Source organism: Nomia melanderi, chromosome 2, assembly GCF_051020985.1.
Source record: "Nomia melanderi isolate GNS246 chromosome 2, iyNomMela1, whole genome shotgun sequence".
NCBI lineage: Eukaryota > Metazoa > Arthropoda > Insecta > Hymenoptera > Halictidae > Nomia > Nomia melanderi.
Genome location: NC_135000.1, coordinates 3,369,739 through 3,390,109, shown reverse-complemented (window position 1 = coordinate 3,390,109; position 20,371 = coordinate 3,369,739). Strand labels below are relative to the sequence as shown.

The 20,371-nt window shown below is 37.1% G+C and overlaps 5 protein-coding genes across 7 annotated transcripts; 2 read left to right on the top strand and 3 right to left on the bottom strand.

Moving 5' to 3' along the window:
• Positions 1-2,819: 2,819 nt before the first annotated feature.
• Positions 2,820-8,589, top strand: LOC116425927 (hydroxypyruvate reductase). The gene is made up of 7 exons (XM_031974246.2): positions 2,820-3,091; positions 3,601-3,740; positions 5,400-5,551; positions 5,722-6,074; positions 6,357-6,575; positions 7,165-7,596; positions 7,901-8,589. The coding sequence occupies exons 2-7, from the start codon at positions 3,606-3,608 to the stop codon at positions 8,143-8,145; spliced, it is 1,536 nt and encodes a 511-aa protein (XP_031830106.1). The 5' UTR covers positions 2,820-3,091; positions 3,601-3,605; the 3' UTR covers positions 8,146-8,589.
• A 91-nt stretch (positions 8,590-8,680) lies between these two features.
• LOC116425928 (uncharacterized) lies at positions 8,681-10,205 on the bottom strand. Its single transcript, XM_031974247.2, has 5 exons — positions 9,814-10,205; positions 9,620-9,737; positions 9,330-9,533; positions 9,048-9,257; positions 8,681-8,968 (listed from the first exon to the last, which is right to left on the bottom strand). Exons 1-5 carry the CDS (start codon positions 9,975-9,977, stop codon positions 8,906-8,908), a joined length of 759 nt encoding a protein of 252 aa, XP_031830107.1. The 5' UTR covers positions 9,978-10,205; the 3' UTR covers positions 8,681-8,905.
• A 635-nt stretch (positions 10,206-10,840) lies between these two features.
• Positions 10,841-14,166, top strand: Sec61alpha (SEC61 translocon subunit alpha). Its single transcript, XM_076374418.1, has 8 exons — positions 10,841-11,034; positions 11,254-11,321; positions 11,417-11,482; positions 11,568-11,778; positions 11,868-12,125; positions 12,209-12,375; positions 12,459-12,848; positions 12,947-14,166. The coding sequence occupies exons 1-8, from the start codon at positions 11,028-11,030 to the stop codon at positions 13,208-13,210; spliced, it is 1,431 nt and encodes a 476-aa protein (XP_076230533.1). The 5' UTR covers positions 10,841-11,027; the 3' UTR covers positions 13,211-14,166.
• A 208-nt stretch (positions 14,167-14,374) lies between these two features.
• Positions 14,375-18,410, bottom strand: omd (integrator complex subunit 5 omd). Of its 2 annotated transcripts, none has more exons than XM_031974033.2 (9): positions 17,761-17,911; positions 17,571-17,695; positions 16,281-17,496; positions 15,948-16,195; positions 15,675-15,880; positions 15,463-15,609; positions 15,268-15,408; positions 14,850-15,110; positions 14,375-14,777 (listed from the first exon to the last, which is right to left on the bottom strand). In XM_031974033.2, the coding sequence occupies exons 2-9, from the start codon at positions 17,620-17,622 to the stop codon at positions 14,556-14,558; spliced, it is 2,493 nt and encodes an 830-aa protein (XP_031829893.1). In that variant the 5' UTR covers positions 17,623-17,695; positions 17,761-17,911; the 3' UTR covers positions 14,375-14,555. The 2 variants fall into 2 exon arrangements, with proteins under 2 accessions (XP_031829893.1, XP_031829892.1); XM_031974032.2 differs by having other exon boundaries at positions 14,379-14,777; positions 17,566-17,695; positions 17,761-18,410.
• A 607-nt stretch (positions 18,411-19,017) lies between these two features.
• On the bottom strand, positions 19,018-20,282 carry LOC116425839 (protein MANBAL). Of its 2 annotated transcripts, none has more exons than XM_031974036.2 (3): positions 19,939-20,282; positions 19,477-19,668; positions 19,018-19,403 (listed from the first exon to the last, which is right to left on the bottom strand). In XM_031974036.2, the coding sequence occupies exons 2-3, from the start codon at positions 19,645-19,647 to the stop codon at positions 19,305-19,307; spliced, it is 270 nt and encodes an 89-aa protein (XP_031829896.1). In that variant the 5' UTR covers positions 19,648-19,668; positions 19,939-20,282; the 3' UTR covers positions 19,018-19,304. The 2 variants fall into 2 exon arrangements, with proteins under 2 accessions (XP_031829896.1, XP_031829894.1); XM_031974034.2 differs by having other exon boundaries at positions 19,477-19,649; positions 19,939-20,269.
• Positions 20,283-20,371: the final 89 nt, after the last annotated feature.

Sequence of the window (20,371 nt, the reverse complement as noted above, 5' to 3'; positions counted from 1 at the left end):
TACTTTGAATTCGAATTAACTGAATAATATACATATATTTGTTGAATCATGTTGAAAATCTTCACCACGAGTCTCACTCGTTGTTGTAAGGCAAGGGGTTAATGTCAGTAGCCATCTCCCAGTTTATGAAAAGGATACAAACATTTTAAAACAGAGGCTAAACATTTTCTGGAGCAACACCTCCGCTAATTTTAACTATGAACCGCCATTCCTTCGCATTTAGGCAGGGAACCTAGGATCATCCTTGTGACGAGCAGATTATGTTTTTGCTATTTTCCTGATGCATTCGTACAGGCCCTCTTTCCCAATGAAATCATGTGAGCGTTATCATCGGTTTTTTGTTTCGCCCGGGTGTTATCGGACAGGGTCTCGGGTTCACAGCCGGCTAACCGGTTAGCGTCGGTCCATCGGTATCTTGGCGTCCAGCTTTGCGGAACTTTTATCGTCCCGAGGCGGACGATCTCCGAGACGTTTGCATCATTGTTTCGGTTAGCCGACGATCCGGTCGTGGATAAAATGGAAAAATCTCTGCGCATTCACGATACGGGAATGGGATTAACGAAACAACACAGCCGGGGCATGCTATCGAGGGAAACATTCGATCCCAGTAGGCGGGGATTCTTCGTATGCCAATAATGGCCAGTCCAATTATCGAAACCACCGCTCCTTTTCAGCAGTTTCTCGGAAACGTAAACAGATTCCGATTCCCTTCCACAACCATTTGGCTCTTATTGTTAGTCTAGTACAGTCTTCGAAGTAAGATCTTCTAAATCCTTGATACATCACTTACACGCCCAAAACATCAGTGGAACCTGAAGCACACAATACCAGATTCCAGTTTTACTGCAAAAAAAGAACGGATAACATTATCGACATTTGTAACGAACGTGAACGAAATCTCGTTACAGAAGACACTAGTGCCTTGCGATACCGTTATGGTTCGAGCTCCGAAACACGTGTCGCAGTATACCCACCTTTAACCTTTAGCAGACTGGCAGTTTTTCATAGAACTAATGGCCCATTTTTTCCAGATATCGTGTAGATACAATGTATATTTTAAAAATTGCTCAGTCCTCTAAAATATGTTTACCGATCCCCCAAAGGTTACCCTGCTAATCGGAAAAGGCGATTTGACCCGTCGTTCTTGCTCTCTTTCGCCGACTCATCACTATCTTCTATATTTCATAAATAATTCTTGTAATTTGTTGCATCATGATGTCTACATCACACTATGGTACGGCTTTCATTGCCAAATTGCGTATGCACACGCGTTCGCATCCTCTAACTCGCAAAACCTGTTGTAGTACTAATTTTCAATCTGATTTTTCTCATAAATTAAAGCCCAAGGACTCTTTGTTATACACATTTTATTCGTTTCTAACTAAGTCGTCGATTTTACTGAAAAAATCACTCGATTAATATAATCTCTAACATTAATCATCAAACCTAAGTAAAATTATCCCTTCTTCGCTGGTGTCTTCACAAGGATCCTCTTGCTACACGCGAACCGCCATTATTAAACTGCGGATTTTTCGGCATTTACGGGAACTCTGGAAATGCAAAATTGCACAGAATTCACGGAAAACGAACAAATCTATAAAGTAGAAATAAGAATAACCAATTTCCACAGTGGTTCCATTTTTCTAATTACATTCTTGAAATTTTGAATTTGCACGAAGATCCACTTGTCTAGTCGTTATAAGGCTGAAACGAAATCATGAACGGCAAGTAGAATTTCGCGAATAAGTTCAATAAGTGTTAGCTTATCGTTCCGGAAAAAACAACGTCGTAGTCAGCCAGATAAAGTTATTTTCCACGAGGAACGATAACACGGTCCGCTGGGGGTACGGCAGACAGAGATCAGCACACGAGGTTCCAGTCCGCGAGGATTGTAATCGGTGTTGATCTGACGACACGTTTTAAAACACGTTCAAAGTTCGTTCAAGTGGACGTTATCGTGCAAGAGAAATAAGAGCGAGGAATAAGAAGAATGAACACGCGGCACGATAACGCTGTGACGATTATTGTTATTGCTAAATCGGACCCCCAGCAGCAATTGCATCACCCGAATGACCCCCAGTGGAAAATACAATTATTTTGCGATTCGCGAACCGGCCTCTTGCGTGATGCTCATATTTTTCCATCATCATTATTGAACGCCAATGAGCTAAGTAGCTAGGACGTTCGACCGAAGGCAGTTGCTGAAACGAAACTTCCAAACTTTTAGCTAGCCGGTCAATTTTACTGTAAACCAACAACTTTCGTGAATCGAATTAATTAAATTCAACCGGAGAATGAAAACAAAAGGAAAATGTGATATGAATGAACTTCCTGCATGTTAACAGGTTAAATCGATATCGATAAACGATCAAAAGTATTTCATTCAGGTGTTTCATTCACACTCCGACAGGTGTCGCTTTCACTAGAAATAAAATTCACAATACACTTATTTTTGCTCCAAAGTAATCCCTTCAAACATTTCATATTTAAGTTTATAATTCGTCAAACTTAATTTACTTTTAAACAAAAATTAACAGGTCTAAACCATCTATTCTGCTTCACTAGTAAAAATATCGCATACGGGGGTCCAGTGAAGTCAACAGACATAATGAAACGAATTTAATTGAAAGCTTACTCTAGCTAACATCGATTAAGACGATGACAATTCGTATTAGAATAATTGAAGAGTCTCCGGCGTACATTTCCTTTAAACAAAACGCGACGACTACGTGCGAATGTTGTTTGCACTGGTCGTGATGTTGCACCGGCACGATCTCTGGACGTTGGAAATGGCGGTCCAGTGTGCCGCGAGGAATTTCTCCGTTTCATTCGATGCGTAATGTGTATCGCGCGAACGGAAGCTGGAATCGAGTCGCGGAACGGATTTTCTAAAATTCGCGAAGCTGGTTTCTATCGGTGAATAAGGACGAGCGACGGTTGGGCCCGATTTTCCGGTGATCGGCTGAGTGGGGGGCGCCACTATAAGAAGATTAATCACCGACGGGACAAGACAGTTCACGGTTGGATCGCTGATCAGCAACAGACGCCACGATCGTCGCGAATATTCGACCGCTGTTCACGTTCGCACGAGGTATTTACATCTCGATCTCAGGATCAATTACAACAGTTATTTAATTCCTGTTTGCGTGGTTTGAACTTATATAAACGACCATATGACTCGATCACAATTTGATACTATTGATACTAAGCTTGATGCTTTTCTATTGGAGCCTTTTTTTCATTAGAGTCCCGAGAAAGAATAATTTCATTAATTCTTTTTAAGTAAACAGTACAATTTGGCAATTTTGAAACCGTAGTTCTTACACGTCGCATGAAATTGTCAGTAAATTTAAACTTGGTTTAAGTGGTGTACACCTAGCGTGTATATTTGGATATTTGTTAATGAGTATAGAAGATAGTATGAACTGTTGATTGGTAAAGAATAATTATCAGTTTATTTTATTACCAATAAATTGGTAATAAATAAATAGATAATTTTATTAGCGGTGTAATAGAATTACATTATTTGTTGATAATAAAGATTTCTGACGCATTCAGCCGAGCTTAAATATTCTCAACGGTCTTTTCGTTTGTTCGAAGATAACATGTCTGCCAGAATCAGAAGTGTCTTCATCAGCGATCCTGTGGACGCCTGCTGCGGTGAGCTGCTGGCTCGTCACGGTGTCCCAGTCACGGTCAAAAACAAATTATCCAAAGAAGAGTTGATTAAAGAGCTTCAGGTAAATTTTTATAATTATTTTTCTGTCAAGTTCACGGCTTCAGCTGAACCGGATCGCGAACCACTACTGGTCCACCGCGTATATACCCCGTAAACGAATTTTCTTTTCTCATTATGTTCATTTAAATAACCTGGTTCTAACTTAATTAGCCCTAATTTGAATATTGTGTTCTAAATTCATTTTTTAATATCTCCATTCAAAATTAAAATCTTCATAATATATCATTATAATTCATTTATATAAGTCTAACATAATATATAATTAATTTTCCCATCAAATTTCAATTTCATCATACTTTAATTTATACACCATTCTTTCCCGTTTCTTTGTTCTTATATATTCTTCTTACGTGTTATTTTTTTCTAATCATTATTTACTTTTTCTAATCATTCTCATATTCGCGTTCGCTCCTTACGTCTCGACTGTTCATTGAACGAATATTAATTATTACCGTTACAAATCAACAATATTTGGGGACACTATTATCTGATCAGTGTACATTTATTACCGCGTTACCAGCTAATTGTATTATATTATATTACATTATCCGTGAAACACGATTCGAATGTGACTAACCATTTTCATAAGAGGTGTTACTGTTTAGTGGACGTTAATAATTCAGCGATACCCGATGTTTCGATTGCAGCTCTCACTCTCTAACTGGCATACAGCATCCCTGCCCTCCCCCCTAACCCGCTGTTCCCGCGGCTATCAGTTAATTGCTTGCACTCCAACGATCGAGCCGGTTTGAGCCAGTTCGGCCGGCAATCGAGAATACCGGTTAACAAGTAGCCGCGCGGCACATGATCTGACTTTCTCGCCGCTGATAAGCACGTGCTATCGACTACCGCATTGTTGAGGAGCTTTCTTCGCACGGGACGATGCCAAGCGATCAATCTTCCACGCGCTTTCACATGCTACCCCCGAATTTTTTAATAAATCAAATTAAGCGTGAAGTTCTTTTGACGCTTTACTCGACGTTGAACAAATTGCCTGTTCCAGCCACCATGTTCACCAATTTGATACGCTTTCCACAGAAGACGAGTTCACTCGTCACTTATATTCACCCGTGCCTCCAGTACATATTCCATTTTCTTGTGAATTTTACTATTGTAACCCCTTGCCCTATGATTTCTTTTTGAACTACGATCAGTCCTATTAGGTTTGTCGTTAATAATTTATTTAAAAAACGAGAAAAAAGAATAGGCATATTCTATGTTTTTTGCTTTAACCCCTTGCACGCGAGAGGCGACTCCTAGCCGCCAGATGATTTGATACAGGAAAATTATAAATTTTGGTATTTACCGTTAACCTTTGTATACTGCACCAATGCGTGAAGTATTGAAAGGAAAAATCTTTGTTCCCTAATTTACGTGTGATTTTTTGATAAATTTATTTTAAAGAATCTTGTCTACATCTAACTAGAAAGGATTGTATATTTCAAACGAAAAACTTTCGAGTGCAAAGGGTTAAAATACAATGATTCATAACGGATGAATAATACTTCATTTGAATTCGACAGAACTGAGTAATATTTATGCTTATTAAATTCTGTTTGACATCCTCAGCACGAGTCTGACACGATATTATAAGGCAAGGAGTTAAGGATAGCAGGTCTACTAAGAGTCAGCCAATTAACTGTGTAATTCCTCGTTGCAGAATCACGATGCCTTAATCGTCAGGTCGGAGACAAAGGTCACCAGCGATGTTTTTGAGGGTTGCCCGAACCTCCGTGTGGTTGGCCGAGCTGGAACCGGGGTAGACAACATTGATCTCAAAGCAGCTACAAAAAAAGGAGTCATAGTACTTAAGTAGGTCACTTCTTGCCACTTCTGGACTCTGTTCATTATTATCTATCCTCTTGAGACTGCAAAATAGAAAATACATGTACCTATGTTCCGCATATAATACAAGTGTATACCTACTTCGAATATATTTGAATTTGAATTTATGAATATAAAAATGTATACCTATTTTTCAGCACTCCAGGCGGAAACAGTATCAGTGCCTGCGAGCTAACCTGCGCATTGATCTCAGCTTTGGCGCGAAACGTAGCTCAGGCAGCCGGAGCCTTAAAGGAAGGACGATGGGACAGGAAGCTTTACTCCGGTTTCGAGTTATCCGACAAAACGCTGGCTGTGCTGGGCATGGGGCGAATTGGTCGTGAAGTTACTCGACGAATGCAAGCATTCGGGATGCGCGTGATCGCGTTCGACCCGCTTCTAACAGCTGAAGACGCGAAAGAACTAGAGGTAGAGAAACTTAGTTTAGAAGAAATATGGCCTCAAGCAGATTATATCACCGTGCACACACCGTTAATTCCTCAGACAAGGAGTAAGTTGCATACAGCGACCGGCCTTCATTTAACCCTTAACAGCCGAGAGCTTTGTTTGTGATACTCGCTCATAAGACGTTATAATACGGTAAATATTTTCTGTCAGTGCGTGATCAACAAACCAATAATGTAATAAGTTGCAATATTTGATAAAAAACACTACAGCGATGATAAATAAATGAAATTACAACTAAATTCTTTTCATGTCCCCGTATTGGGGCCTTTCGGCCGTTAAGGGTTAAGTTGTGAGCCAAGACTTAAGTTAATGCTCATTATTATAGACCTAATCAACGCGACCACATTGGCCAAATGCAAGAACGGTGTACGCATTGTGAACGTGGCTCGAGGGGGTATCGTAGACGAGGAAGCGCTGTTGAACTCGATTGAATCTGGCCACTGCGGAGGCGCGGCTCTAGACGTGTTCGTTGAAGAACCACCGAAGAACCCCGTCACCTTGAAGCTGATCGCTCACCCAAAAGTCGTCGCTACTCCTCACCTTGGTACGAAGCCAAAAAACTAAGTGGTGCAATGTTTGATTAACGCACGCGGCACGTTGTAGCCTTTTGACAAATCGAAGCTAATGTCATAGTTAACACTAGAACTACCAAGCAGTCAAATTGAAGTTTTCAAATTTTTCTATAAGGACTCTAAGACTACAGTTATTGAGATTTCGATTGACTTATGATTCAATTTACGTATTACGAAGTCAATTTCTTCAGTGATTTCGCAAAACATCTGCTATCTTTTCAATAACTGTAAAAGAATAAATCACGAATGGATCATTTTAACCCATTCGGTAGTTCTAGTGTTAAATATAGCCGATAGTTAACACTATTTCTACCGAGCTGTCAAAAGACACCTTCCGAAATTTTCAGTTAAAATGCTTTCCCAAATTTAGTCGTATACTCAGAATTGACTTGTCGACTTTTCCAAAAACGATTATAAAGTTAACTATAGGAAATGTCGAAAATTTAATCGAGGAAGGATTATTAAAGTGAGAAAATAATTTTAAATGAAGATTTCGAAAGTGTCTTCTGACACCTTCGGTAGAAATAGTGTTAAATACAATAAGCATAATTTATATTCCAGGAGCCAGTACCGCCGAGGCTCAAGAACGAGTAGCCGTAGAAATCGCTCAACAGTTTCTAGTGTTGGCGGGTAAGTCGACCGAGTACGCGGTCACTGGCATCGTGAATGCTCCAATGTTAGCGGGCGCCATGACAGAAGAGAATACACCATGGATAGAATTGTCAAAGAAGTTAGGTCAGATGGCTGTCCGGCTTTCCACGGACAAATCCAAGTTTGTTTTAAAAAGCGAGACAATTGGTAGCGGGATGAAGGAGAAGGCGTTCATTCACACGGCCGTTCTGGTCGGCGCTTTATCCGCGCAAACGAAAAATGGATTGAATTTAATTAATGCACCGTTGCTGGCTCAAGAGATAGGCATCGATCTTCAAGAGAGCCACCAAGAGGCTGAGATCAAAGCCGTCGCGATTGAAGTGGAGGGCCATCGAGTCAAAGGTACAGGAGCTTGCGGTATTGTAGATGAATTAAATACAGTGACTTCCTTGGGACTCGCACTGCAACTTTGTTGGATGCTTGAAATTTGAAGCTCGGTATTGTTAACTTCTAGATTTATTGAACATTAGTCTTTATTTTATCACTTGCTCCTCTAAAGTCCTCTTTTTCCCCATCTTTAATGTTCGGTAGACCTATAGTAGTTCAGCAGATGTCCAGGTCCATTTATGGAGCCACTGTATTTTTTCTATCCATAGTGTGTATATGTATACATATACTGTTGGTTCTCATAAAATTGATCATACAGGAACTGTTCGCAATAACGAACTCCTATTGCTGTCACTGGACGACGCAGTGTTTGCCAACGGGATCGCTTTGGGAAATTACGTTGCTCTGTACCAAGCAAACGGTGTCCAAGATCTGGCACAGATCGTGAACGCATTCTCGACAAAGGGAATCAACATTCACAATTTGAGTGCCAGCGGCAACTGGATAATAATCCAAACCGACCGAGAAGTCTCCGTGAACGTTGATGGCATTAAGAACTTCTAAACTATATGCCTGGCATTCAGGCGCACAAATCTTGAAACATCTCTGTTATTTTTCGTGATCGATGAAATTTACACAGCGGCGATTGATAAGCAATGAAGTATTTTAGTACGACATAACTATATAATTTTCTTATTATTGTATCATTTGCCCTGAAAATAACAGAGATGTTCTGAGGTTTAGTGTTAAGCGATTCGACTTACTAGATTGTCTTCGTTCAATCTCACATTTTTTTTCTGTTTCCACTTATACATGTTTTAGAAAAGATATACAGTATTTGAAAGCTCGAAATAATCGAGTAACGGTCGTTACTTTTAGTATCGACGTATTAGGTCTCTCTTCGCGGTCGTCTATTTATTATTCGACTCAAATAGTTAGGGGATGTGTGCATCGTGTCCGTGTATTCATCGAAAACGCTTTCGAAAAATATATGTATGTATATAAATATTTATACTTTTGTATCGCTAGCATTAATAAAAAATATTACCGTCATTACATACACATATATATATATATATATATGAGAAAAAGCATTGAATAAATATTACATGTTCTTTATACAAAAGTACAAGAGAAGTATACATCATACAAAATACTTTTCTCTCTCTTTCTTGGTAGAGTAAAGTTGTTGTGCAAAACACTGAATAACGCAATTTTCTGTAAACTCTAACATATCCAACGTGTGAAACATAAACATTATTAGTTATTTATACAATATAAAATCTATCAATGTCATCACTGAATCTAACATTACAAAAAGAATTTAGGCTCCTATTCTTTGATAACTACTAACATGGCAGCCATTGAAGGTGTAATCAATACCATCCTATAAAAAATAAAAAGATGTTAATTTATGTTATCTAACTGAATTATATTGCATGCAATAAGATCTTCATAAAACATACTCTCACAAGTGATGGCAAATCCCTCCAAAACTTATGATTTGGTATCATTTCCCAGCCTGTTGCTCCTCTTAACAGTTTCAATGTTATTGCTCCGCCAATGAAATATATTCCAGTAATCACAAAAAAGAAAATAAGCAATAAGGAGCCAGTAGAAAGGCCATACGTGCGTATCAACTCTTTACAAACATAAGGAGATACCAACAGCAATTTCTGGAACAAGATTACATAAAATATATTCAAAAGCATTAACATCTTCGTTCACAGAAACATTAGTAAACTTACATAATCCGTATTGCTGACAGCAGAATCTGCTATTAAATGTGTATTGCAAATATTGCAACAAACAAAACCTATACTTGTTGTATAATTTCCATGATGAACAGTTAAAGAAGGATGTTTTGTGGTATCCTCATATACATTTAAGGTGGTTTCTTCAACAGTTCCAAGACTAATAGTATAATTATTATTTGGATCAACTAAGCATACCTAAGAAATTATTACAGATTAGATGAGAAAGCAATGAAGCAGTGTTTACAATGAATATAAAATGATAAAATATATGTATTTCTTACTGATACTCCCTTCCCTTTATGACATTCGCTATTAGGATTTGCCATTGGTTCATTTGAGCATGGATGAAAATAAATAGTACGGTTTTTAGGATCTGCGGGAGCAGGTGCTGTCAAAGGTCTGAAATGAAATATTCATATATAAATAAGAAACACTAGCTGGCATAGTAGAGGTTAGAAGTATTAAGTCTGCTAACCCTAAGGTACTAAGTTTTGTCAGATTATATCCTTGACCGTCAGGAAATACACAGGAGCAAGGAGTTAACTTATGGCATTCTGAAGACGTTTTGTCGCAGAAAAACATCAGAATGACTAATGTAAATATAACGAACTTGCTCCCATCCTTTCTGAACATTTTCATGTAATTCGACGACTGCGCGTTAAATAGTTTACCAGCCAATTTTTTAAGTACACAGTCAAATAATCCCTTTCATGCTACCGATCGCTTACAGACGATGTCAAATTTTGATAGAGCCGTATACAAGTCGTGTACGATTCAAATCTAAAAATTAATTTCTTATTAATTTCTTCGCACCTCCGTTGTTAAGCATTACTACCAAAAATAACAGACGACATGTTTCTGGCCCTCTAGTAGAAAAGTCCGAAACATTTTAAATTGTTAACTAATGGCAAAAGAACGCATTTCTAATTTTTTAAAGAATTATATATTTATCTTTGTATTGCAACACTGAATGATTGTTTTCTTCTTTAATGGAAATACAATAATTAATTACAATCTTTTCAATAATATGAATTTCTGAAGCTTCAATGTTCAAACTTCTTTATAAACAAATATCTAAGCATAAGGTTATATTTATTCAAATTCAAACATAATTTGACATAAATCGTCGCATCGTTACAATCAGTCATTCATTTATTTGAATATATTTTTTTTATTCGTATATATATACATAACAAAATAATATTATAGATCAAATATTTATTGTACTTGAAAATAATACAATACAAATGACGAGGTATACGAGAAGCAATGAGAAAGTGATTCTTAAATGGATTAGACGTCAATAGATTCATATTTAAACTCATAATATTTTAATTCATATTTGTTTATTTCTATCGATGTTCGAAGGTAGGATTATTTACTAAATTTGCATACAAAGTTGCCGCTTCAGAACGAAGATGTCGTTACAGTCGTGATGAGTAGGCGTCATCTAGTCACAACACGCGGAAGTTCGGTTTCGTGCCGGCCAACATCATCAGGTCACGTGACAATAGCATATTGATACGTGTCCGACGAAGGGAGCCACGACTCACTACGATTTGCCAGTCGGGCATACGCGGCCAGGTTTACTCGTGTTTTAGATTGAATTGGGTGTCCTCGCGATTGTGTTGTTCCCAGGCATCATCAGTGAGGAGCGTCGCCTAGAATAGTTAGAACCTCGGATTCAAAATGGGATGTAAGTAGATACCGTCCCCATTCAAAAATATAGAAATGTTTTTGTTCACGTTACACGCCGCGATATTAACCGTAACCGTAACCGTAACCGTAACCTCTTGATTTCCCGTTTTTCCCAACACATATTGCACGTACCATCGAAACCCAAGTTATTTCCGCTCCCTGTTCGATTGTACCGTTAACAAAATAATTATTCACTTTCGGTTTCTGCACTTTTCAGTCAAATTTTTGGAGGTGATAAAACCCTTTTGCAGTATACTCCCGGAAATAGAGAAGCCACAACGAAAGGTAAGTTGACGTTAATCCGCTTTCGTTTCGTCGGTCCACATATGATCTTCTGGCGAGAGATGCATTTTCCGCATTGTTTATTTTCTGTTCTACAGATTCAATTTCGGGAGAAAGTATTATGGACTGCAATTACGTTGTTTATCTTCTTAGTATGCTGTCAGGTAATAAGCCCTTTCCAGTGAACACCTGTTCTGTTTCGTTCCCATTAAAATCTGTAACGAATATATTTCTTTTCTGCGGTCATAGATCCCGCTGTTCGGTATTATGTCATCGGACAGTGCAGATCCTTTTTATTGGATTCGTGTGATACTTGCATCTAACAGAGGAACTCTGATGGAGTTGGGTATTTCTCCCATTGTTACTTCCGGTTTGATCATGCAACTGTTGAGCGGTGCAAAGATTATTGAAGTTGGCGATACCATAAAGGACAGAGCTCTGTTTAATGGAGCACAAAAATGTGAGAGATTTATATATTTTTATAATGTGTCTGTAACAACTTTTACCATAATATTCCATTCGTGTAAATTTACAAAACTATTTTTGTAGTATTCGGTATGGTCATCACTGTTGGTCAAGCCATTGTATATGTAATGACTGGCATGTATGGAGATCCAACAGTAATTGGAGCTGGAGTTTGTTTATTAATCATTATTCAGTTGTTTGTTGCTGGTCTGATTGTATTATTGTTGGACGAATTACTTCAAAAAGGATACGGATTGGGAAGTGGAATCTCTCTCTTTATTGCTACCAATATTTGCGAAACAATAGTATGGAAAGCATTTTCTCCAGCTACTGTGAACACTGGTACAATTTTTTTGTCATTTTTCTGTGCTCTGCAACGATATTGAATCATTTATATTAACTAATCCACTTATTAAACATTTTAGGACGTGGTACGGAATTCGAAGGTGCTGTAATCGCATTGTTCCATTTATTGGCTACAAGACAAGACAAAGTCCGAGCTCTTCGTGAGGCTTTCTACAGACAGAACCTTCCCAATCTCATGAACTTGCTCGCCACCATTTTGGTATTCGCGATTGTGATCTATTTCCAGGTAACATTATCAGTCTAATCAAATAGCCCATACAACATTAATAGTAATTCGAATGGAAACTATAATCGACTTTCAATTAACAGGGCTTCCGCGTTGATTTGCCAATCAAATCTGCCAGATATAGAGGCCAGTACAGCAGCTATCCTATCAAATTGTTCTACACTAGCAATATTCCAATTATTCTTCAATCCGCGCTGGTATCTAATTTGTACGTGATCTCGCAAATGTTAGCTGTTAAATTCCAAGGGAATATTATTGTCAATCTTCTGGGAGTGTGGTCGGATGTCGGTGGTGGTGGGCCAGCTCGGTCTTACCCCGTTGGGGGGTTATGTTACTATTTATCACCCCCAGAATCCGTAGGACATATTCTTCAAGATCCCATTCATGCTGTCCTCTATATTTTCTTCATGCTTGGTTCCTGTGCTTTCTTCTCGAAGACGTGGATCGAGGTTTCTGGCAGTTCAGCCAAAGATGTAAGTATTCTGTTTAAATTATTTCTTTTTTTTTTTTTTTTTTTTTTTTTATACGATACCAGTCAGTCGAGTTTTTCCTCACCGAAATCATTCTCCAGATCGCGAAGCAATTGAAGGAGCAACAGATGGTGATGAGAGGACACAGAGACAACTCGTTGATTCATGAATTGAACAGATACATTCCGACCGCCGCGGCGTTCGGTGGATTGTGTATCGGTGCTTTGTCTGTATTGGCCGATTTCCTCGGTGCGATCGGTTCCGGTACTGGTATCTTGCTCGCTGTCACAATCATCTACCAGTACTTCGAGATCTTCGTAAAGGAACAAAGTGAAATGGGTGGCATGAGTACACTACTCTTTTAAATTGAATTTTCTTATAGACTTTAAAAGTGAACTTTTTTTTAATTCCGAAGAACTGAAATAATAATAATTTATTGTATCATAAGCCCATGCGACGCTGTCGATGCTGAATGATCACGCAGCCGACTGGGAACGGGACGGTCTTCATTTCGAATCAAGCCGCACAGCTCTATCTCCCTTCTGTCCCTTTACAAACGAAAAAAAAAAGAATTATTGCATACACATATAAACATTATGTGATAGACGTCTCCCTGAGAACTTTTTTCTTTTTTCATATAGTTGTCATATACTCGAGAAATATTTAATTATCGTTTCATACTCTATCATATATCAAATTTTAACAGGAAAAGTAATAATATCTTATATATGTATATATAAAAAAAAGTTTTTTTTATATACATATATACATATATACATACACACGTATATCGATACCGGAAGGCATTACGAATAATATGTATGTTGACAAAGCGTAAAAGGTCACGTTCAACGCGTAACATATATAAAAATGCTCGACTGTAAATACCAGGCTTCAATGTCCGGATTTTCACGCAAGGATGTAATATCTTTTACACAACGAGCAATGTACATAGGAAGAAAGTAATTAAATATTTTCAGCATTTTTACTAGTGGTTCTATTCTCCGAGTGATCGAACAGAATCGCGCAAAATTTTCTCTTACTCTCTTGTTTTTTTTTTCACTTTTCCTCTGAATTTTAAACGGCGCGATTCAGGTGATTGAAAAAAATGTTTATATACGAATTGAATCATTGCATAATATATATATGTAATCATTTTCATGAGGACGAAGTACCCACCTAGGGTATTCGTACGACGTACTCAAACAGGTGTTCGCTCATCGTACCATCATTCCTATACCGATTGCGATACAAACTCAATGAATTGATTGTTTTCTTGTATGTATCTAGGAGGATGTGCTTTTATAAAAAGTAAAACTTTTACGGTTTCTATTTTCTCTGCTTCTATTCCCGTGCTCTGTTCCAAAGCGGCAAAAGCTGTACGATTCGAGCATGCATGAAGTTTCTAAGTATAAGAATACCACATAATATTTATACGACGTCTCATAAACTGTATATTAGTTGTACATCAAAAAAATGGAATTTCTTATTTTATATACTATATGAATGGTGCCCTTTATTTTGTACGTACTATTGTTATTAAAAAATAACGTGTCCCAAACGATGCTCAATGCGACTCGAAGACGATGAATGCGAAAACCTAACGTCTAAACTCCACGACCAGTAAATGATGAGGCCAATATTGGATTCAATCGTCAATTGAGGAACTATTACGAACGGACTCAGAAATTAAAACGTTTCCTTTTTCACCTATTTATTGTCATTATAAAATAGGGTAGCGTAAAGCGGGCCCATTGTATGAATATTAGCTAACAAAACTAATCGAAGCGTTTCTGTAAACCGCACATTTGGCATGGACGTGTCTGTATCTCTCCAAGCGATGTTTGCACCTTCGCTGCGAGTGAATAAGGCTGGCGATGGGACGTTCTCACGCATGTAAGCCCACACACACTCCTTCATAATGGTATTTATCTATATATAATGAAAGATATTATTACAATTCAAAATTTTATATAAACGTGTTTTTAGTACGTGAAAAAATACCTGGTATTGTTCTAAAACGGGCAAAATGTCTCTTATGCTTGCCAATGGTGGCGGTAGTAATTGACCAAGCGCCATGACACTAACTAGAGAAACACCTTCATCCGTGTTCCAATTGGCCATCACAGTGGCGGCAATACCCCTTAATAAAACCGAACAATAAGCCAAAGCAGGCCTGTACCAGGCTGTTAACTCTAATAGTGTCCATAATAACGGCACATCCCTAAATGTCCTCCGAATTTGTAAATCTCTTTCTATGGTCACCTAGCGATCATCAGAAGCGCATAACGATTATTACTAATCTGTTCAACATTATTAAGTCTATTATGGTATTTGAATCTTGAATGCTGACATCTTTATTGTCGCGCGAATAACGGTGTTCAAGTTTCTTTATATTAATCAGCATAGAGGTATAATATACCTTTGTAAATTCTTCATCAGGCCACGGTAGTCCATTATACATGACATCAGGCGAAACTAATTCGACCAAAAGTAAACTAACTACAGTCAAGGCATCCAGGTTCACAGGATATCGTTCCAACCCCTTAGTGCTGCAACAGGCCTGCAAGAGAAATTCTTAACGGACCGTTCAACCTTCTATCTTGAAAGATGGTACCTTTATCACGTCCATCAGTAACATTTTATTCAGATTAATAGTTTCTTTATCAACTGTGTTTTCAGGTGGTGGCTTTCGTGGACCATGACCAATCACACCGGCATGAAATACCGAAGAATGTTTTTGAGCCAACATGGTACTGGTGACCTAAATACAAGTGAAATTAAATTGAGCTCGATTCGTAGAAAAATTTGTCTGCTGCATTATCGTACCTGTTTGTGATTTTGATGCAAAAGCAACATTTCCTCGAACTTCGGTTCGAATTTTTCTTTAGCTCCGAAATATTTGGCGGGATCATTGTTAATGCTATGTCCCAGGATCTCCCTCAACGCCAAAACTCTAGCGCAAGGAGAGTAACAGGTGTAATTTTTTAACAAATGACAAATCATTTTTACACCTTGTTGTTTCTTCGTTATATCTAATTACAAATGTTTCGGTCAGAATTTGTTCGTATTACGGTTGAATATTTTCTACGTCCTACATACCTTCCTCAGCTATACACAAAAAGAAATATTGAATCACAGCTCTGGTTAACTTCAGGGTAAGCTCCACATTAGGTAGGAAATTATTTTGCTCAGGTGCACTGAATAAGTCCAACATTTTCACGATATCATTGGCTAGATCGAAATCATATGTTTTTGTTAACAAAGACGAAATCTGGTGTAAATTCGAATTTATTGCTTGCGTGATCATCTTCGACCGGAAGATGGATGCTTTATTAGATTTCTCCCACCTGTACAAATTTTTAGGATCCGTTACTTCGTAAGTAAATGAATCGATTACTTTTAAATTTACCAAGACATAACACTGTTATTTACTTCAATAACGTGGTTAAATTTTGAAAAAATTGCCTCCTTTCCAGTTTCTCCAAAACGTTTTTATAATTTATTTCTCTGAGCGCTTGTTCTATTACTTGAGTGAAGTATCCGTGACTGGCTAATATATTTTTGGTTTCAGACTTGTTAGATGGAAAGAGAACAACATTGTTACAAACGAGACGTATTAAAGCTGCTAGGTGGAAGTTTGTTACCGACTTGGCCAACATATACGAGGCAGCGGATATCAATATGTTAGGACTTTGACTTCCCAGGAAGCATAATAATCGAACGGCTGTTTGAACCCGCAACGGGTTTTCATTTAAAAGTAGTGGCAATATTACTGGTAACTCTTGTTTAATAGAGCTCAGCAAAGCAATATTTGCAGACTGTGGCCCATGTGTCCTTAAAAGGAGATCGATCTCTTGCAATACCAATTCCAAGATTTCGCTACATACGCTTTTTACACTTTGCGTTGCGTTTACGCTGTGATAGCCAACGTTGCTTGTATTCAAAGCAGTATCTAGCAATATATTTATTATTTGTGACGCTCCTTGCTCGCATCCTAAAACTAAATGTACAGTCAAGTCTATTAGAGCTTTTGGTTGATTATCGAAGTATTTGCACCAATCTGTTGCAAATAAAGCCAGTCGAGGAATTATATCTGGCTTCAGAGTTTGTAACACGTCGCTTGTTATCGCTTTTAGAAGAGTTTGCGACAAAGAGGCCAGATTTAAGAGAAACGGAACGGTAGCTAATTTCTGCTTTTTCATGTCTTCATCCATATTCGTTTCTTCGTTTAAACTCCATTTAAATAAATCTAGTAATGCTGTTCTAATGTCTTGAAAGTGACTGCCGGCTAAGTGTCCCAGAATCCCCACTACTGAATTCAATTTAGGATTCTTCACATTATGTTCGTAGCCCATGGAACAAAAATCCTTCAGGCCGCAAGACAGTACCCTGGTAATAACGGTATTTGGAAAACAACTGCCAACGTGGGCAACTACCCAATCAAAATGAGGACTGTGCAGAACACTAGTGTCTAGCAATGCTTTAATGCACGATTCTGTATCGGAATGCATGAGGCATTGCAGACACTGAGCTGTGATATCAATTAGCGTACGAGTAGCACGGCAGGACATCCATTGTTGAAGAAAATCATTGATTCCAGCATTAACAGGCAGATTACCGCGCTTTGCGTAATCAGAGGACAGTTTACCTGTAGTGTTAATTCATTATTATATAAACTAAATTACAGCTCAGTAAGAATACTTTGATTATTGTGCACCTAACAATTCCAATGACCACGCAGAGATGATTGGAGCCCATGCTTCTGGATTTCCATTAATAAAACCACTCAGAACGGCATGTATTTCTGCTATAATAGACTCTTCACATATAACCAGGTTTTGATTCGTCTAAGAAAATTTAGTAACATAGTTGATAGATAAACAAACTGGAACTTCATTTTTGATGAACTTACTTCAATCTGACGGACGTGTTTAGTAACTGCAACGAAAAACACATTGCAAAAGTACTCGAGCACTGCGTCTCTGGTCGCGGGTACATTTCGGAGGAGAGATAATGCTGTTCGAGTGACATCGAGAGTGCTGGTACTGTGAGTTGGTCTAACTGCTCCGGAAATAAATTTCCTAACTTCCGCTAAAATGTCTTGAGGAGAAAGAGTTCCCGTTGAATTATACATTTTTAATTCCCTTTTTTAACTAATAAAACAGACATGTTATCTCGAAAATTACAATCACATCTCTTGTCAACTATTTAAGGTTAAAGTTTAGCACCAGACGTTTCGTAATATGATACATTATAATGCGTAATTGTAATCATTTTATCACGACTACTATTATATACTTAGTACAGTTACTTTTTTTTTTATATCACAGATATGTAGAAGTTTAAAAGAAGTAAGGAAAAAAATATGTTTACAACTGTAGTGTTGAACGTTTACACCTTTCACAAAGCGTTATTTTACTTGTTTTGAGTAGATGGCAGCATAGTTCTGATAACGTAGCAGAAGTAAAGACTCAATTAATAAAATAATCAATTTCTGAGTAAAAGTCGATGATGAATCAATAAATAAAAAAGCAGAAGAAACGATGAATGTATTATTTATATTGCTAACATACTACTACATAAACTTAGAATCTGTACAAACTTTGAATGCCATGGGATTTTTTGTTTAGATCTCGACCTCTATATACACTTCATTTATACAGTAAAAGTTCATATTATTTAGCAGGAAAAATGCACACAAGTGTATTTAAATCATGAAAATAATATTTATGGAAACTAATACTATAAAAATATAATTTTCATCGATTCATAAGAGTTCATAACTTCTTTACATGTACGTATATTTTATAGATTATACTACATATAATTATATTTTTATGGTATCTTCTGGTCTATAGTTTTTTATCTTTTTTTGTTTCATATTAAAGTGTAACACTAGCTTAAAAATCAGAATTCTAATTTTATGTAGACATATTAGTATAAATTCTATACAATTATTAAAAATGTATGTAATTTTTGTTTCTATTTTCCAAAATCTTATGCCTATACTCAGTATTAATCAGGTGGACATTTCATCATTGAGACAGTACCATCACTACTTTTCATTACATTTTACTTGCATATCAGAAAAAATTTTAATTGTCTGTTAATATAAATAATATATTATAAATGTAACGTAATAACAAAAAAATGAAATAAAACAGGAACATTATTTTACAAGAACAATTTTTATTTAATATTTGTACTATTAAGAACATTTTTTAAAATATTTCTGGAATGATGGAAGTATTCAAACAATATTTATGATCTCAATGAAAATAGTTATAAAAAGTCAAGTATAAATACAGATCACATATGGTCTTTGATAGATTAATAAATACTCATGGAATACATTACACAAATGATAATAATAATAATAATATCTAAAGGCAGTCTATTTGACACATAGGCAAAGATTATTAAGTCATAGACTTTTTATACTGGAAGCAAGATAATTCAACGTCTTTTCTTTTTTTCTTGCTTTCGTGGCCGATGTGGTCTTCTAGGAGTAACTTGAGGACTGTTTTCTGAACATTCCACATCACTTGGGTCATCCTACAATTAGCATGGCTACATCAGTACTTTAAGTTATCTTCAACATAATAATAATAATTAACTATTTAATTACCTTTAATGCAGCAATACCATCAGACGGACCAGCCTGATAAACAACAATGGCCAATAAACATATAACTTGGAATACTGCGCCAATATATAAGCCGAATCTTAGTAACTGTTCAAACAATGTCTCTTCTGCCGGAAGTAAAAGTCGTTTCAATTGTGGATCAGTTTCTGCCATTTCTATACATGAAAGATCATACTACATATATTGGTGACAACACAGTTCTCAAAACGATTTCAACAAAATTCGTCCAATATTTCTATCGTTACATTGAATAACATAAAACATTAAAGAATTTCAAATTCACAAATCAAATACGTCTTATAAACATTATTCTGTTAAAAAGCTTTAGTTCCTTCATCTTTTTGTCGCTTTTTTTTCGAGCCGCATCGCCTACAATCAGTTTCCTAAATAATATTGCGTGTTTCCGTTTAAAAGAAGAATTTCCAAATTTCAAAACCGGTATACCTGTCGTTCAACAGTCACAGATCACCAATCAAAACATTTTTGTTTTCATGAAGCATATCAGCTAGAAATCAATAACCCGAGCAACAGTGATCGCAGAAGTTTCGCACCGTACGAGCGCGACAAATACTGCCAACTTTCTCGATGACGTTCCGGTGTCGATAATTATTTAAATGTCAATCGACTATCGTCAACTTATCCAATATGCAACCGACATCCAATGAAATTCGGTAAAAACGAACGGGATTCGATCAGTCCATCGAAAAACGCATTTTTCAATGATCGATCATAGATCCTTTTATTTCTTGTTTCTTTTTTTCAAAGTCAAGCGAAACAGTGGAACATTATGCATTTGTTCGCCTCCCTTGAAGTTGGCAACGTAGAATTAATTCGTATATTTCCAGTCAGATGGCGTCGAAAATTAACAAGTCGACTT

Excerpts from the sequence above, each read along its gene's own strand:
- omd (XM_031974032.2), bottom strand. The coding sequence starts at position 17,982 with ATGTATAATTCAACGGGAACTCTTTCTCCTCAAGACATTTTAGCGGAA. Across the intron at positions 15,881-15,947 it reads TTTGTGTATAGCTGAGGAAG|ATATAACGAAGAAACAACAA; the intron begins GTATGTAGGACG and ends ATTTGTAATTAG. Across the intron at positions 15,610-15,674 it reads TGCATCAAAATCACAAACAG|GTCACCAGTACCATGTTGGC; the intron begins GTACGATAATGC and ends ACTTGTATTTAG.
- LOC116425927 (XM_031974246.2), top strand. The coding sequence starts at position 3,606 with ATGTCTGCCAGAATCAGAAGTGTCTTCATCAGCGATCCTGTGGACGCC. Across the intron at positions 3,741-5,399 it reads AGTTGATTAAAGAGCTTCAG|AATCACGATGCCTTAATCGT; the intron begins GTAAATTTTTAT and ends TCCTCGTTGCAG. Across the intron at positions 5,552-5,721 it reads AAAGGAGTCATAGTACTTAA|CACTCCAGGCGGAAACAGTA; the intron begins GTAGGTCACTTC and ends CCTATTTTTCAG.
- Sec61alpha (XM_076374418.1), top strand. Across the intron at positions 11,483-11,567 it reads TCTTCTTAGTATGCTGTCAG|ATCCCGCTGTTCGGTATTAT; the intron begins GTAATAAGCCCT and ends CTGCGGTCATAG. Across the intron at positions 11,779-11,867 it reads GTTTAATGGAGCACAAAAAT|TATTCGGTATGGTCATCACT; the intron begins GTGAGAGATTTA and ends CTATTTTTGTAG.
- LOC116425928 (XM_031974247.2), bottom strand. The coding sequence starts at position 9,977 with ATGAAAATGTTCAGAAAGGATGGGAGCAAGTTCGTTATATTTACATTA. Across the intron at positions 9,534-9,619 it reads ATAAAGGGAAGGGAGTATCA|GTATGCTTAGTTGATCCAAA; the intron begins GTAAGAAATACA and ends ATAATTTCTTAG. Across the intron at positions 8,969-9,047 it reads ATTTGCCATCACTTGTGAGA|GATGGTATTGATTACACCTT; the intron begins GTATGTTTTATG and ends TATTTTTTATAG.
- LOC116425839 (XM_031974036.2), bottom strand. The coding sequence starts at position 19,647 with ATGGCAGAAACTGATCCACAATTGAAACGACTTTTACTTCCGGCAGAA. Across the intron at positions 19,404-19,476 it reads ATGGTATTGCTGCATTAAAG|GATGACCCAAGTGATGTGGA; the intron begins GTAATTAAATAG and ends TGCTAATTGTAG.